The sequence below is a fragment of the Cydia splendana genome, chromosome 14, assembly GCF_910591565.1.
Source record: "Cydia splendana chromosome 14, ilCydSple1.2, whole genome shotgun sequence".
NCBI classification, from domain to species: Eukaryota; Metazoa; Arthropoda; class Insecta; order Lepidoptera; family Tortricidae; genus Cydia; species Cydia splendana.
Window position 1 is genome coordinate 12843830 of NC_085973.1, and position 17705 is coordinate 12861534.

At 39.1% G+C, this 17705-nt stretch overlaps 1 protein-coding gene across 3 annotated transcripts in view; it reads right to left on the reverse strand.

Moving 5' to 3' along the window:
• Positions 1-17705, reverse strand: part of LOC134796763 (protein TIS11) — a 43912-nt gene that overhangs the window by 18471 nt on the left and 7736 nt on the right. The window contains exon 2 of one of the 3 annotated variants that reach the window (XM_063768978.1): positions 7035-7070. The exons of the other annotated variants lie outside the window; for them this stretch is intronic. Coding sequence (XP_063625048.1) covers positions 7035-7070 — 36 coding nt within the window. The remainder of the gene's footprint in view (positions 1-7034; positions 7071-17705) is intronic. 3 annotated transcript variants of the gene reach the window in all.

The window sequence follows — 17705 nt, forward strand, 5'->3', positions numbered from 1 at the left end:
ATACTTTCGGTTTATAATTTCTAATCACTTGTAACTAATAAAGAGGTTCATAAAAGAGATCATCGTCTAACTTCACGCCTATATCCGAGGTCGAAACCATTAATTTGTATCAAAAAAGAAGTCAAGATCGCCATTGGGCAACATGCAGCAGGTACAATTCTTAATGAGCAGAATTGATGAATAATGGGCATATTAATGATGAGCCTTCACCTCATGTCCGATTAAGCGGCTTGTTACTAAATGTGACAAACAAAGTTAGCTAGTCACTGCCAAATTTAACTTTGAATATACATATAGCAAGTAGTCAAATTTACATAAAGGTACATATTTAGGTACCATTTATGCAGTGAAAAACGTAGAGGGCATCCCACTGGAACGATGAACATTGGTGAGGATTGGGGGAATACACTGGCTGGACGAGCGGTGTATAATCGTCATCAGAAAAATATGGTGGTAACAAATACCAGAACACGCATCTATCTCTATTGCTGCTCCAAATTAGGGACATACGTTACGGGTCTATTACCGATAAGATGATGACTATTAACTTGAGTAATCGCTAATTATATCTTGTCCATGTTCATTTAAAACTGACTAGTGACTATTGATAAGCAACCTTTTGTTCTAACTTGAGTTCCATTGTCAATAACGATAAGTTGTAAGAAGCTTCTGTTTCTAGAACCGGTCCTGATAATCGACCCATCCAAATAAATGAGCCTATCTAATTATGTTTACTTCTAATCTTAATTCATTCAACTGAAGATAAAGTTAAATAATGGCTGTTCCTGGGCGCGCGCAAAAAAAATGGTTTTAGACAAGTCATTACAATTTAGTCGAAATTGGCAAAAAAGATTATTCATATGGATGAAGGAGCGTGACCTTGAAGCGGAGTTCGCCAGTCAAATATTAATTAAATATTTATAACTCGTTTGGTGAGTCCGGCGGCGCGGCGTCGGCGTGTTGTTGGCGCTGAGAGTCCGCGTCGAGACTCGCTAAAACGAACTGACCAAGCAAACGAGTTATGTTGTTTGAATTTAATGCGTACTGTGCCCGGTGAGAAAAAATAATAAGTGCCCTTTGTATAGGTATGTACTTGTTTATAACCTATATGGAATTTACTTTGATGTCAGTATATGGAACATCAACTTATTATTCATAACACGTAAGTTCTATGTCGACTGAAAGCGTCTTCTTTGAGCTACATTAAAAAAGATGGAAAGATAATTTGTATTTATCTCATTATTTATATTAAATAACCTGACCTAACCTGATACGTATTTTCGTTTAAAATTATGTCAGACGGGTGCTCAGGTAATTTACTCGTAAATCGAGAGAACTCAGGGATTTCAAATTGAAAGTTTAGCTTGAGTCATATTCTGTAAACACCGCACTGACTGGAACGCAGCCACGATAAGCGAGTTCTAATTACCTTACCAGCAAAAAATATTGCGTCCTAAACATTATCCTTAAAAAGCGCCACGGTGTTAGTAACTACCTACGGAATTAAGTAGGACGCGTAATTAAGTATCTACGTCAAAGTCCTATTTTTACTAACAACGTGTGAAAGTAAGAAAATAATAATACCTAAGTCATTAGCGAACTAATAATACGAATTATGTGACCGTAACCTTGATTATACTTTTGACATTGGAAATGTCTTTTCGTTCGCTCCAGTATAGGGTCCGATTTCACGAAAAAGTGCGATCCCCTTATATCTCAGAAAGTTGTGAAGATATGATATTAAAAAAAAGCTCAAAAGACGCTTAATCACGAGAGCTGTAAGGTGCAAAAATAATTTTCGAGAAAGTCAAAAACAAAAAAAGTTATGGTCGAAATAGTGAAAATAAAATTCAATATTTTCCGAATTTTTGATTTTGGTGTTCGATAATTTGGAATCGAAGAATGATATCAAAAATTTGAGAAAAACGGCTCTGGACAATTTAGTCAGCTAGAATTTGAGCCTAAAACAAAGACGATCGGGTTAAGGGTTTGCCCTGAAGCCTAACCTTAAAATAGTCAAAAAGTCAGAACGACATTTTTCACATGACATTTATGATTTCATGTTTCGCAGAGTTCGTTATCGGTGTTTGTTGTGAATTATCGGGATTATGACGGCAATAACACTTGCACTGCGTGGGCTATCAAAATCGCTGCAGATTTTTCTTGGTCTAACTCTATCTATCCTGTTTGAGACGGGCGTAGATAACGTGTTCACTATTCGACAATCTATGCATTCTTGTGGTGGTGGAAATAGAGATAGAGATAGAGGTAGAGTTAGAGTTAGAGTTAGAGTTAGAGTTAGAGTTAGAGTTAGAGTTAGAGTTAGAGGTAGAGGTAGAGGTAGAGGTAGAGGTAGAGGTAGAGGTAGAGGTAGAGGTAGAGGTAGAGGTAGAGGTAGAGGTAGAGGTAGAGGTAGAGGTAGAGGTAGAGGTAGAGGTAGAGGTAGAGGTAGAGGTAGAGGTAGAGGTAGAGGTAGAGGTAGAGGTAGAGGTAGAGGTAGAGGTAGAGGTAGAGGTAGAGGTAGAGGTAGAGGTAGAGGTAGAGGTAGAGGTAGAGGTAGAGGTAGAGGTAGAAATAGAAATATAAATAATTTTATTCGTGAGCACAAACACAAAATAAAAACTTATACAGAGAAACATAAAAAAGAGAAAGTGCCACGAAATGGTCTCACCTCAGCATGTTGCTGGCGGCTGCTAGCAGATAGCTGATGCTGAACCCTGGCAGTATCTAGTGGAGTTCGGGTTTAATACAACATAAGCACACGCTGTTTTGGTCATCGGACTCGTTTCGATGAGCACTTAGGAGAGTAGTACCCAAGATAGAGCTGATGCTGAACCCTGGCTGTACCTAAAGGAACTCAGGTTTGTTGCAACATAGGCACACGCTGTTTGGTCATCCGACTCGTCTTGATGAGCACTTAGGAGAGTAGTACCCAAGATAGAGCTGATGCTGAACCCTGGTTGTACCTAGCGGAACTCAGGTTTGGTGCAACATAGGCACGCGCTGTTTTGGACATCCGATTCGTCATGATGATCACATGGTAGAGCATTACCCAAGATAGCTGATGCTGAACCCTGGTAGTACCTATTGGAACTCAGGTTTGGTGCAACAACGCTGTTATGGTCATCTCTCGTCGCGTCAAACTGCTGTCAAGAAAATTTCATATCTTGCAGCAAATGGGCCGCTGCCGATCAAGACTCGAGTGACGATAACGGCGATGTGGCTACCACTTCTCGAGTTGACTACGGATTTGCCGTGTAATAATTTTCTTGTACTTTGAACATTAATATATCCTGCTTATTAATCGAAAAATTAAATATGTACCTATACTTATGCGCCACGGCGACAATTATTCAAACTTCGGTACGCGTGTGGAAATTTTGCAATTTGTTTGTTCACATGCGTTATGTCCAGGATACTTATGTTAATCTAAGAATAAAATAACTATCATTCAACGTTGTAGTTTTATTTTGTAACTTTTTCCTTATCCAGACTTTCTCGTCACTCAGCGATAATATTTTTTCGAATTCCGTAGATTCATTTCCAATGTGCTCGATAGTCGTGTGAGGCACGAAATCTGTGAATTTTTTCAATTCATTAGCAGAAAATGTTACTGTCGTTGCAAAAATAAAAGCAATTCTTCATTTTGTGTCAACAGAATCAATCAATGAATGAACGTATGTGTTTCATTGCGTGCGTAGTAAACATCGTTGCGTGATATTGTGCATCCGTGCATTTTGCGATTAGTAAATATGTTTTAGAGACATTATGACAGACGATACTCAGAATATAATGGCTCTAAGCGACATAGTAAAATACCTAGACAAAAGAAACCAAAGATATGGAAGAACGAGATGAGGAACACCAAATGAATGGAGCAAGGTTCATGCTGGTTTCTATAGGATTTTATCAAACTTTGGTGCTATGCAGGTAGAGTCTGTGCGGAAAGAGAAGAGTCGTGAAATGTATACGTTCTACGACTGTTCTCTTTCTGCACAGACTCTAGGCTGATGGTGCTAATGAAGCTCGCGATAGACAGAAGGAACCTAATGGAATACACGTACAACACAAACCCTATTGTGGTTGTTCATCGTCTCTTTGTGGAGTTTGTAAACTTTTTGACAGGTTTTTATTAACTGGTTGACGAGACAGCTCTTCCCGGCGGACGCTCTGCAATACACAAGAGACGCACGAAAGAAATTTGTTCGAGCCTCTAGTCTGATCAAATATCAAAAATGGTCGTTTATAACATTTTTATAATTTGAGTAGAGTAGCGGATCTACGGAGTGTGGAACGGTGGCCGCGTGACACACGCGACGGACTCGGATGGTGCAATCACACGTTCCGATTGTCACGAGGGACGCTGCCATTAATGACTCAAGTATTTATGCACATTTCGAAATTATATCAGAATCTTTTATTAACCTTGATTACTTAATTAGAGCTAGCAATGGGGCAACAAAGATTGTGTGAAGATGGTTAGTATGGGATTTCAGAACAATGGGGTTGGCAACTGTCAAAGGTTTGCCTAGATGGCGCCATCATAGCTTGCCCCTTTTTCTATGAGATTTGGCTTAAAGAGCTGGCATCCAGGGTATTAAAAAAACAAAAATTTGACACAATTCTAGGGATTGACGGGGCAAGCTATGATGGCGCCATCTGCTAAAAACTTCCACCGGCCAACCCCATTGATAACTTTAAATAAAACAATTTAAAGGGATGTGGATGTATTCGATTAGTATATTTAATCAGTTTTTTTTTCATTTAAATGAGTTTTAATCGCGGAAATCAAGTGCATGTGCAACGAACTCGATTAGTAAAAATGACCAAAAAATTACTCGATGTGTTTTGGTGCAACTCGTAATATTAAATAATATGCAGGAAAATAATTGGCAGTGTCTCCACTTCAGTTTCAATTGCCAGATTACAGACTACATATGATGAAATTGATATTGGCGTACTTCCTGGTCTGACGAAATACATATTCTGTAATGCCCACATATTTCAGGCCACAGATTTCAGATTGTGATTCAAATTATTATTTTTGACTTATTTAGACCTGCTTTTAGGATTCAATGTTTGGTAATTGAAGTAGCCGGTTATTAGCTTCCTACGTAGAGTGTGAACATAACGTTACATAAAGTAAAATTACTGCAAGTTTTCATTCCAATTACATTTTGACAGCAGTTAAGTTATTTAATCGTGTAACAAATTATAATAACAATATTAAGCTGGCGCCATTTACGCAACGCGATTAGGCGGTAAGGGCTTGCCTGTAGACAGGGGTGCCATTCCATTTGCAGTCGACAGCTCGAGGAACCAGTATAAAAGCGGTTTTCAATTACGCATAGTTGTTACGATTCTCGAGGTAACATTACACTGGTACCTCGAAAACTAAACTTGCTCGCGCTCGTGCAAAGAAAATATCTAACTAGGCTCCGAATTTCCTTTACTTTCCAATCATACATCAAGTTGGTATGCCGTCGGGCATTGCAATTGGAATAATCCAAAGGTGTTGTTATTATTGGTGAGATTTATTAGTATTTGGATGCCGGAAGTGTGGCGCTGAAGGTCGGAGAGCGCCGAGACGGCCTTGCCGCCGGCTGTGCTACTTTCTCCACGGCGCAAGCGACGGGGCCCACGCGTACGTTACGTTACACTTACGTACGAAACAATGCGTTCCATAAGCTCAATTACGGCAATGGAACAGCTGACATAAGCCCCCAAATTACACTTTTCCATATTATAGTTATTTGTAAACAATTACATTAGCCTGTCTTCTGGCATTGTGAATAACAAACAAAGCCTTGGTTTCGCAGTGTGCTGACGGCACATTCTCTTTCCATAGTTAAGTATTACTTGTTCTGTTTCGTAATAACTGTTACGACGGGACAGTAAACAAAATCATTAAATTCTGTTGTTAAGGGACCTAAATACTATTAACCCGGTTAAATTTCTTAAGGACCCGAATTAAGTAGGTACGTAAACAAGGATAGAACATCGTGAAAGAGTTTGGATGAAGGTAAAATTACTCTACAGCAGCATTTCCCAAACTAAGGGTCGCGACAGATATATGACCACAAGATGGTGCAAGCGCGAGTAGGCGTCCGTTCCATAGCGGTGCGCGGCAACTACTATTTGCTAGACACCAAAACTGGTGTGGCCGCATGTACTTGTAGCGACGCGACGAAATCGCGGAGTGAGCCACGCCTGCTGGCGTGCAATTAATCCATGCTTAATCGTAAGCTATTGCAGAGACGTCATCTTACGAGTATCAGTCGCCTAATGTGGCTAGCTCGATCCGAGATGAATAATAAACAGCCGATTTAAATGCGCTTCATACTAACCGTGCAACTTGGAATACTAATACTCTAAACACAGGCCTTATTGCATAACTCCTCATACCTGTCCGATCATTGGCTCTAACACCTACATCTAAGTAGGTCACATTGGATAGCCATGTGGCAACATTGTCAAATGAGTCCAGTAAATATTTGGTGAAGACGTAACTGAATTTAACAAATAAACCTAGAGCCTTAATAATGTGAATGCTAAAGGTTAAGAGGGCACTACAATCGAAGACGGCATATTGCGACAGACTATAAAGCTCTTACAATATAGGAATAAAATGTGTGTCTATGAGAGCCGCTACCGTAGACTTTAGATTAACAGTGTACCTATTTACTTAAACAATTATTCAAATTATTGATAAACAATTAGTTTCTTATTACGCTTTATTAATATTAATTTTGTTCTATCACAAAGTTGGATCATTTTTGATAAACGTTGCAATCAAGAAATCACTACTGCATAGGTTTGATTGAACGATCCTTCCTCCAATTAACTCTATTCAGCAGTTATCCAATAACTTCTGCATCGTATCGCAAATGTAACCGCAATTATAATCCGTGTTCACAATAAAGTTCACAGTCATTCAATACTGTTACCTCAGAGTTACTGAATCAAACTGATGGTGAATTTTACTTTCAGCTACTGTGCGACATCTGACCCCTTATAAAAGTAAAAGTACGTACTGTCGTTGAAGAGCAAGAAAGCGGCCCAAGTCTTACCTGGACGAAAGAAGATTTATAAATAAAACAATCATAAAATAAGCACTAAGACATGTGTTCATGTAATATACAAGATACAATAAGGAAGCATATTATAAAATCAGTTGACAAGCGAGTAAATAGACGTAATGCTGTTTAATCGTGATTAAGAGTTGGTAACCATAAAATGTGGTATACGTTAATGCTATTAGAGATTTTCTTCCCTTAATAATGTCACAATGTGCATGTGCAATGTCACGTAGCGGGACTATTCCGTTTCAATACTGACTTCAGTATTTTGTTGTTTATAGTTATTATGTCAATCCTCGTACACATTACATTACGTACAATTAACAATATTTTATGATATCGTAAAAAGCTCGTCAAAAACTTTAAAAGCATTTCTCAAAGAAAAGCCTATCGAAACTCGTTTTATCGCGTTTAATTTTATGATGGGCTACGGTGTTTCGTATGGGGTACGTAATGTGCGCGAGGTATGCGATGGGCAAATGGTAACCTTCGTAGATGCAATGGAGTGGATTATCTACACCTACAAGCCGAAGACGTAACTCAGTTCGTACCGTAATAAAGCGAAACTCTATGATATTATACTCGGATAATTTATTTGACGTGTAGATTAAAAACGAGTGCCGTATTCTTTTTTGTAATTGCTAGGTCTGGCTTAAAATGGTTTTAAAATATAACACTCGCCTCGAACTGTAGTTAGGTTTGCACTTAAAATGGAGATGATTGGCAGGGCAGAGGGCGGGGAAGTGGTCCAATGTGTGGGACACATTGTGCGAATATGGCCGTCTCTTCGTCTTCACTAATTGCCTGTTATTCTGACTTAACGCAACAGATGTGCAACATCCGTTCTTCATTTACGTTTTTTCCGACTAATTACTTTAAATTGAAATGTCGCTTAAAAGTTTTGTGACGCTACTTATTAATATTTAGATTAATATTTAGTACGTACATATTAGTTTACATATTATATGAGTGCGATGTATTAATATGTACTATGAGGAAAAATTATTCATCGTAGGATTACGTCGAAGGTTGTGGGTGTTAAATCATGAGGCTCTTGATATGCGGCGAGTCTTACCGCGGCGCGGGTTTAAATCATATTATTTATGGCAGCATCGTCGAGATCAATTCAAAATCTGATGAAGTTTCAACACTGACTGAGAAGACACGAAACTGTTGTAGGTATGTAAAACAAATTGCGTACTTAATGAAAATATTTGCATTTAAAACAAGTTAAATGCTGCTGATATTACTTCTTAAAAAGGTTACATTTATTATGCTTCTTCGTATTAAACCGAGAAAGGTAAGAAGCAAATGCGATTCTCATGTATTCCTTTTATTTTACAGGCTATAAAAAGCCAACAAAGGACGTCGCCGGCAAAGGTTGCAAGTCGATTATCAGATGCGGTGGGCACAGTGGCTAGTTCTATTACAAAAGTAGAGAACAGCCCGGCGATTACGACTAGTTTCACTTTCGTTGGCGCGATGCGGGTCAGTGCAGTGCACCGATACGGCCTCGGTGCAAGCGTAGGCGAATACATGCAATACTTCCACTATGGAATTTAAATGTAGCTCTTGATGTTTAAATATTCGCTAATATAATAGGGAAACTTGTTCAAATTGCATCTTCTTTGCATTGCAAAATAGATCATAAATAAAACGCAATTAAAGCAATGCGTTGAAATTGTCGTGTCAATGTTTAGCGTACCCATAAGACTAAGTGGATATGTACACGACTCGTTATAGCACTTCACAGAAAACGCCTCCGGATGCGGCAGTTAACGATTATTTTTAGCCATTTCTGGTTAAGATATTGTAAATAAGCCAGCGTTGACAAAATACAAGTTGAACAAACTGCTACAAAACAAGAACTCGGGTCGTTATTATCTCCAAGTTGCGGCGATAACATTTGAACCAACTGAACTAGTTTTGTAAAGTAAATTTAAGTTGTATTTGCCGCTAGTAGAACTGTCTACATGTGGGTGCTAGTATGTGCGGTTCGTTATCGCTTTCCACGGGGCCCGGCTCTAATGCACCGAAGCATGGCTTTCCGCGTCATGCCATAGACCACCCCGCTTGTCACGGTGGTGACTCCTCACCCACCTCGAGGGTCTCATGTTGTAATGCGTTACGAAACATTTCAAGCATTACGAGGCATATTGCACCGGCATCGAAGAAGTAAGTTAAGGACGTTATAAAAATAACGACTTATTTTAGTGCGCACATCTTAAATTATTTCAAAGCAATCGTAATCGAACTGTAACTTTATTTTTAACGCTTCCCGTAATTAAAGGTTCCATTTCGCATAATTAGATAAACAAACGCAAAGATCAAGATGGTTAAATTACAGTACACCAAGTTGGCAGATAGTAACAGAGACGGTACATTTCACGGACCCTTGAGCACGTAGGTAGAGCTGTGCGTTACGGCGGTGAGCACCGATTTGATGCAGCGAGGGCGAACTCTACCTGCTACCTGTTATGGAATTCACCTGTATCAAATTAACTGAATAAATAAATGTTTTTACGTTTGTTATATTACTGGCGTACTGTTATGGTGGTATCACGCTTGGATAAGTACGCAGTTCGTTTATTGTTTTGCTAGTACTTTCAATAATGGAAAAACAACACTAAAATTTGCATACTCATAGTTCGCTACGCGATTACGTTTGTAGAATTAAAAATATGGCATTCGTCGAGTCACGTTTTCCTCGGTTGTACTTGATTTTCTTTCAATCTGAATCTTTAAACGAGTCAGTTCTGGTTCAGTGGGCAAGTTACCCAAGATGATGTTTCGAAAACACGAGCGAGAGCAGCAAGAAGTTAATGTTCAATGGAACCAACGCTATGAAATTGTGTTTTATTTTTACTGCGGCGTTTTTGCCTGTTCGCTTAATGGCTGGGGCTCTGAAATATTGGTATTCGGTATGGTTGCGTGGCGATAGAATATTTCATATACCCAAGGTTACGACTCTTAAAAATACTCGACTCAAAAATTAAACTAGTAACTACTAGTAAGGTTGTTTAAATGTATTAGGTAGGTATTAGGAGAAAACATTTCGACTTGAACTTACGACGTATACGTAGGTATCTACTTTTAAACGAGGTATATGTATTTGAAAAAGCACCGGGTCCCTAAATTCCGCGCCCTATACACGACCCGCCTAAAAACACCCACTTAAGTATACGTAGTCTTAAGGCTTCGTCAGACAGGCGCGTTTTCCGGGCGGGGCGCGCCGCTTTTACATATAAAACGCTCACGCCCCGCCGGGAAAACGTGCCTGTGTGACGGAACCTTTAGTCTTCGGAGGTTTAAGAGGATACACACGAAGCAGGAAGCTGCGCGAGACCTTGCGCAGTTCAACGGCATTGATGACGTCGCCGTACCCACGCCTTCCTGCTCGCCATGTGCTTCCGCACTAGGAGAAAACTGACCTCTAATCTATGCCCCGTGCTCCTCACCTTTACTAAGGTTAGGTTAGGTTTGACTAGTGTGCCAGTTTGTGCATTATGCAATTATGTTGTAAAATGCATGATTAAGCACAAGTAGGGAAGTGCTAGAATGTCTGCAGGTAAAAATGTTTATGTATGATCCCTCACAAGGCCTGTGAATTATGTAAACTACTTGTTCGACCAATGAACAGATATAGCCTTAAGAGAAAAAACAATATAATTTTCAGAGATTTTTATCCAATTGTCTTTCATGCATCATCATAATTTATCAGCCTTAAGGCATGTACTGTTGGAAAAATATTCTCCCAGTCACCTCCCCTCATGTCCTGCCCATGAGTTCCCTGCATTTTTATCAGATCGTCAATTCATTCATCTTTGAGCCATAAGGTATATACTGGCCGAAACCGTAGACTATAAAGAATCTCGCCAAGAACTGCAGCGCAAACGCGGAGGTTACTCGGACGGAACGTGCTTTTGAGATTGAGTAAGGAGGACAATGTTCTCAAAAGGAGTCATGTCCGAAATCACGATGGATGGTATGACACTTGTTATGTAAGCGAGCGACACTGACCTACCGGCGCGGCCGGCCGTGCCACTTTCCTTTCATTATTGACACACATCTTGAAACGGACAACAACCTAACATCGAGATCGCTACGCAAAGAGCAGATGATGGTTGCCGTTTTACGAGTGATGCACCGATGCATGTCTTATCCACGGCAACAAATGATATACTACGACCGTAATAGGTCGAAACAAGGAATCGAGGCATAGTTGGATCGTTGTTGGGAGGAGGATATGACGTCAAGTACAATAAATACTTTGTTACATTTTAATCTGACCTGACCACTCGCAATACCTATTTTCATGAATGTAAACAAGTGTTATACGTATTGTCTTTGGTTATATCGTGCATATTTTGCAATAAATACCGACGTTTGAAGTCCACCTTTTTTTCAGTCAACGTTGTCACAGGGAAAACATATTTCCTCGAACTTATATTATGCAAACTAATGTTGAATGCATATTAACCTTTGACATCCATACCTCAAAACGTTGCGATTTTTAATTTGTTTGACATGTTACATAGACAATTTGATTTACATTCGTCGTCCATTATATGATTATATAATACAGTTTTATTGTCTAACGCGCAATAAGAAAGTCCTTCAGTTATCATCACGACACGATCCTTGTGGGTGGTTCAGTTGACGACTGTTGCAAAATAACATACAGCAATTATATATACGTGACGCAAAACGCAATAAGGACCGCGGCCGCTTTGATAAGCATCTTGCTAAGTATCTATTCATAATTCAAGTACCTACCCTTTGTAAGACTGAGTAGAATGATAATTGTTGATTTGATAAACAACTTGATATACTGTGGCCACGAGAAATTAATTGACATTTATCTACACGACAACGTCAGCATAACATACTTCATAGTTAGAAATAGCGGGCTAATGTTGGTTGCATTTTGCATTACTTGCATTGCTTGCATTTATATCGCGCGATAGAGACAAAACACAGCAAATGACTCATTACAGCTTTAGATAATACCGAACATAGTCAGAAACTGATGCTTTATTTCATTACAGCGCAACTACAAAACGCCTTCAGAAGACAAGATGCCAGAAACCATTCTACTGTACTCTTATGTATTCAAAAGGTAGAGATCCAAGAAACTGCCTTGGCTATAGTCGTAAACTGTACAGACATACTGTGTTTTGTAGAATTATGTATGCTATATGTGTGTATTACTGCTACCATTGAAATAGAAACAAGCATGCCACAATGGCGTCTTCATTAATTTAAATATTGCCTTCCGGAACCCAAGGCGTCGCATAAATTAATTAAATTCGTTTATGGCAATGACTAAACACACTAAAGACATGCTGTTTAAACCCGGATGCATGCATAAGTAAATGCTACAAATTCTACACAATGGACGGCTTGGCGACGACGCCGCGCTTCCTACGTTCGCGAGGTCAACAGATATAGGCGTTAGGCTGGGCTTATGCCGGAACCACAGCACTCTTGGTCGTGTGTGCCCAAATGTTCGAGGATCTCTTTGGTTGGTATGGAAACTGTAATCGCGAAAATATGACCGAATAATTTGCCGTCCGTTGTAAGTATACATTTATGCAGAGTCACAGCACAGAAATGCAAAATTTAGAGATGAATCAACTCAATTTGACAAAAAACTTCGTCCCCAAGTCTCATAAGTCTAAAGCCGGTCTTAGGCCAAAATTGCGCAGTTTAGAAAAGTGAATTTGCATTAATTGGGCGTGTATAAATATTACTAGAGACGTTAATGATAAAATTTATCAATACTTGATGTTACACCATTAAAATATCGTAAGACAATAAAGTAATTAAAGCTCATTTGTGATTGTGGCTCAAAACCGTTATAATATGGTCATTGCTTGTTTTATAGGCGTCTTTCCAGTTTTTTGTATTATCGGTTAATGTAAAAGAAACTTTGTCAAAGTAAAATTAGTTTCTAGCACGAATGACTCGAGTTGCCCCAATTAACCACTTACATAATTCCAATTGTTTCTAAGTGGAAATACTAAATACACACAATGGGTGTGCGCAATGCTGTTACATGGCGCGCCAGTTTACAAACAAAACCATTTTAATTAACCACTCCAGGGCGAGCTTAAAACGAGATTAATTCTTCGGGTGCGATGGAACGTGAAATAGGACGGTACTAAAAAGGGCAATAAAAAGTGAAAGAGTTCGAAAGTTCACTTCCTGTAGAGTGCATAAGATATCGCGGCACGCGCGGATTACAATCGCAATCGCGTCACGTTTGTGCAACAGCGTACACAGTGAGCGCATACGCAAGATGACCTTATTATGACGCTGTTTTCGTTGCGGGTGTCGGGAGGATTGACAGGTTGACGAGGTTTCCGTGCTTGTGAGCTGCGTCTCGAGTAGCATGACTTGTGTTGGCGTGCGCAATTCCATATGTTAAGCGTGACTTCAAGTATGGAGTCGCGCGCGACAACGCAAGTGATGCTAAGCTGTCTGTAAGCAGCGACTACCAGTTTAAGACGTTTAATAGTGATATCTCTTTAGGAGTGTCTTTTTGCTATAGCTTGGGTACGGTACGGAGAAAATTGTATTGAGATGGCAGCTATCACCGTATACCCAATACTATGTGAAAAATACTATTAAAAAAAAAACTAAAACAACGGCTTTTAGAGTCGTCGTCGTTGTATACGAATACACGGCAATGATGTACGCCATAGCTTGTGCGGGAAAATATTAATGGTGTTACTTCTTGCATCCTGATTTTGGTTCTTGAGATTAAGTCACTCGGTGGAGAGGATTTAAGTCTTGGTTGCTTAGACCAGAGTCGAATTTGTGTGGTAGATGTCCGGTGCATGCATAACGTAAATCGGTTATTAAAGCCTCGACCGGGTTGTGAAACCCAGCGTCGCCGGCGCCGACGGTGCAAGCGCAGCGACAGCTCCTCTCCGCTGGGCCGTATCATTACGAAACGAGAAAAGAAAGTTAAAACCGTTTCGACCGATAGAATGTCGCTCTGATCGCTTGTCAGTGCTGTAATACATCCGCGGCTCCGCAACTTCGTGACGTAATTGCGGCTTAGCTTCTGTTTGTTTACATAGTATTGAGCACAGCCTCGTTTTGAATCAAGAACGGAATCTCATTAATGTTAATTGACAATATTAGATGTTACGATGACATCAAATGCATATGTCCTTGAAAATAAGCATCTATGATGTCATGATCGTGTCACGCGATTGACCCTATTTTGAAAATTAACTTGTTTAGTTTGTGGTGTCTTCCTTGGCTCACTTAGCTTGGTAGCAATTAATATGCTTGGCCAATAGTGCAATACGTCTCAAACCTTAACTTTTGACATTTAAGCAGAGTTATTATGACGATATGAAACTATGGTTATATTTACAGTACCCACATCATGTAAATTCGCGTGTAAATCCAACGTTATCATGTTTTTTTATCGCATATAGGATAGGAATTACGATAGCCGTAGGTCAAAAGTTGGCATCCGTTGTTACGATAAGGTAGACATAATGAGGTAAATATTATATATTGTTTCATGATTATTAGCTCTAGGCATTTTACAAGTCACGTTCTTCAGAACAGCATACATATTTTTGTATTAATAAAATATATCATATAATTAGATTAATGTATTCAACCATTACCTAGAATTGTAGACTAGACCGGTGACCCTCTTTTGGTGAACTCAACCAGAATCTCGAGTTTGTTTTGCTATTGCGTAAGTTGATGTGTTTTACGAGCAATTATGTAAAGTGGTGGATCGCGAGGCGAGGCGAGCGAAGCGTGCGCAAGTAGGTGGGCAGGCAGTGCCGCGGCAACGTAAAAGTGTTACACGATTAACACGATGGGCCCGATTCCGAGCGTGTTGCTCTGTGACGCAATGCTGTAGCGAATGTGTGCCAAAACTGCATAGAGCCTACGGCCTTAGGAGGTTATGCTACGATCGTAATTTGAACCGTGAGATTACTTTAAATCTAAAGCAGTTTTAAAAACGGGTTAGTCGCTATCTCAAGTGAAAGAAGCTTATTAGCCTGACAGTAACGCGTTTTACAACGGGGCTTTACCATCACAATATGTACAGTTTAAATAAGAATTTTAAACCCGATTACAATAAATATCATATTCCTATAACATACTAATACTATCGCGGTAGACATTTATGAAAGTAATCGAAATACATTATGAAATTGATGAATCACTAAGTTCCGAATAATGCAAATACACAGGAAATTATTAAAATTATGAGTGTTCTGCACACTATTTAACAGTTCAGTCGAAACATCTTACACGTTTACGTTCAATCATAATAATCGTAACGATCCAGCGATGCGTGAACAAGATTTATGCATCTTACTCATAACACAATTAACAATGCAAAACCCACGAAGCGTTAATTTCAAAATAATTGTTGTTTTTTAAGCTCACTGAAGTTACGAGACAACACTAATAATGTTCCTAGTCGTTATCAGACGGGAGATAAGATACAGAGTACAGTACCCTGTGTTTATGCTGTGCACTCTAAGACCCCCGATAAAGCATTATCGTTGTGTACGGTAACTATTTGCTTACTCACTCGTTAAATGGTAACTAACGATAAACTGTCTATTCTTTGTCTACGTCAACGACGTCATTGGAATAAACCTTTCCTTTGTTACTTTATATAATGTAAACCGGAATTATATTACGGCATTTCCAAGTATAGCAACTATGGTCTCCGTTCCTTCGTTTGTTATATCACATAATTCACATATCACTATGTCGAATGAAGGGTTTCGTGTAACGCTTTTCGACGCCTTCAAATTACAGTCTCAATCAGTTTTAGTTAGAAAATTACTACCAATGCACTATATTTGGTTATCTCGGATCTGTAATTAATCAATGATACTTTACAATTCCATTCACTCATCCACATAATCAATTATAATCTTCTTAAATGTAATATTTTGTCTTTACAAATGAACACACATCTACTTTATTAGATACATGCCCACTAAACAATTTACACAAGAAGTTAAAGCAAAGCTAGTCGGACAAGTATACGCCAACAAAGCACGTGTATACGTATTTACTTCTGCTGGCCGTGGACTGGCAACCAAGTGGTTACGCGTGGAGACTGTTCCGCTTGGCGCTCAATTAAGATGAAATAACATCAATTTCCGTTGGCTGTAATACGGAATGACGAAGCAAGTTTTGACCAAGAATGAGGGATCTTGCAAAGGGTTTAAAAACTTTAAAATAAAATCAAAGGAGCGCGTTGAATTTTGTAAGGTAATTTTGGATTCGTAAATTCCGTCATTATGGTTAGGATATGTATAATAAATTAAGTTTGTATGTACACTCCAGTTCATAAATATGTATACCTACATTGCTTCACCTGGTGAAAAAAAAATACCCGAATGTACTAAACAAACTAACTACGCTGAATGTTATGCGATTCACAGAACAAGTAAAGTAACATAACAGTCGTTGTTATACTTTGTTGACGCTGCATGAAGTAAGATAATGTAGAATAGTATAAAGCAACCAATATATAAATAAATTAACCCACACAAGCGTCTGCGACGTATATTCGCGATCATTCCATATGTAGTGAAGTATGATACACAAGAGGAAAAAACTCGTTGGACAATGTCGCTTGTCCGGCAATGAACCCTCGCATTTGCTCTGCCGAAACAATTAGCGGACCGGCGCGAATGCTGAGACCATGTCTATTTATTTAATAAGTCCTATAACGGTCTATATTGGTATTATAATGGCTTGACAACTAGAACGAACTTATTGTGGCTTCAGCACCAAATGACTCCGGATAAAGGATGACTCACGCTAGTCCGCGCCGTGCCTGGGCCGAAGCGTCCGACATGTCATTTTCTATGACGGCTGATCGGTGCTCAGCACGTGGTGCTTTCCATAGAAAACGAAGTGCCGGAAGCTCCGGCCCGGCCCCGGCCCGGTCTAGCGTGAGTCATCCTTAACGCGAGTCGTAGAACAGTGTTCCGTCGATTTCTGGTAAGTTTTTCGCGCTGCGCACGCTTTTCTGAGAATTCACATAAGTACCTACACAATTCGATACACGCCATTATAAACCCGGTATATTTTGCAATAGACAAGTCTTAGTTCAAATTTCTTTGTTTTGAAGGAGTCAAACTCATAAGACAATTTGTTTTGTAAAACTAACAGAAATAAGAGTCAACAGAGATAAGCACTTCACCGATTCACTCGGAGTCATCTTATGCACAAGTTGTAGTCATACACAAGATCACATTGTACTCATAAAGTCAACGTAATATTATTATAATTTAAATACTTTTAATACCTCATAAGTGCTTTGAAGTGTCTGTATAAGGTAATTAAATGTTCGCCAGCCGGCACAGTAACCCAACATAATTCTAAGGTCAAAACTTAATGCTATAAATGAACATAATAACATCACCTGTTCACCTGGCGTAAACTTCCAAAATTCTGATTAAACATCATTAGGATGCACATAATTAAACATTACAGGGAGTTTTAACATTAAAATGTGAATATTCTTAATGTAATTCTACAATGTATAATACTTTAAAATAAATTGATGTGTACGTCCTATTTGGGTTAGGTATAATCAGCTGCTTTAACTTT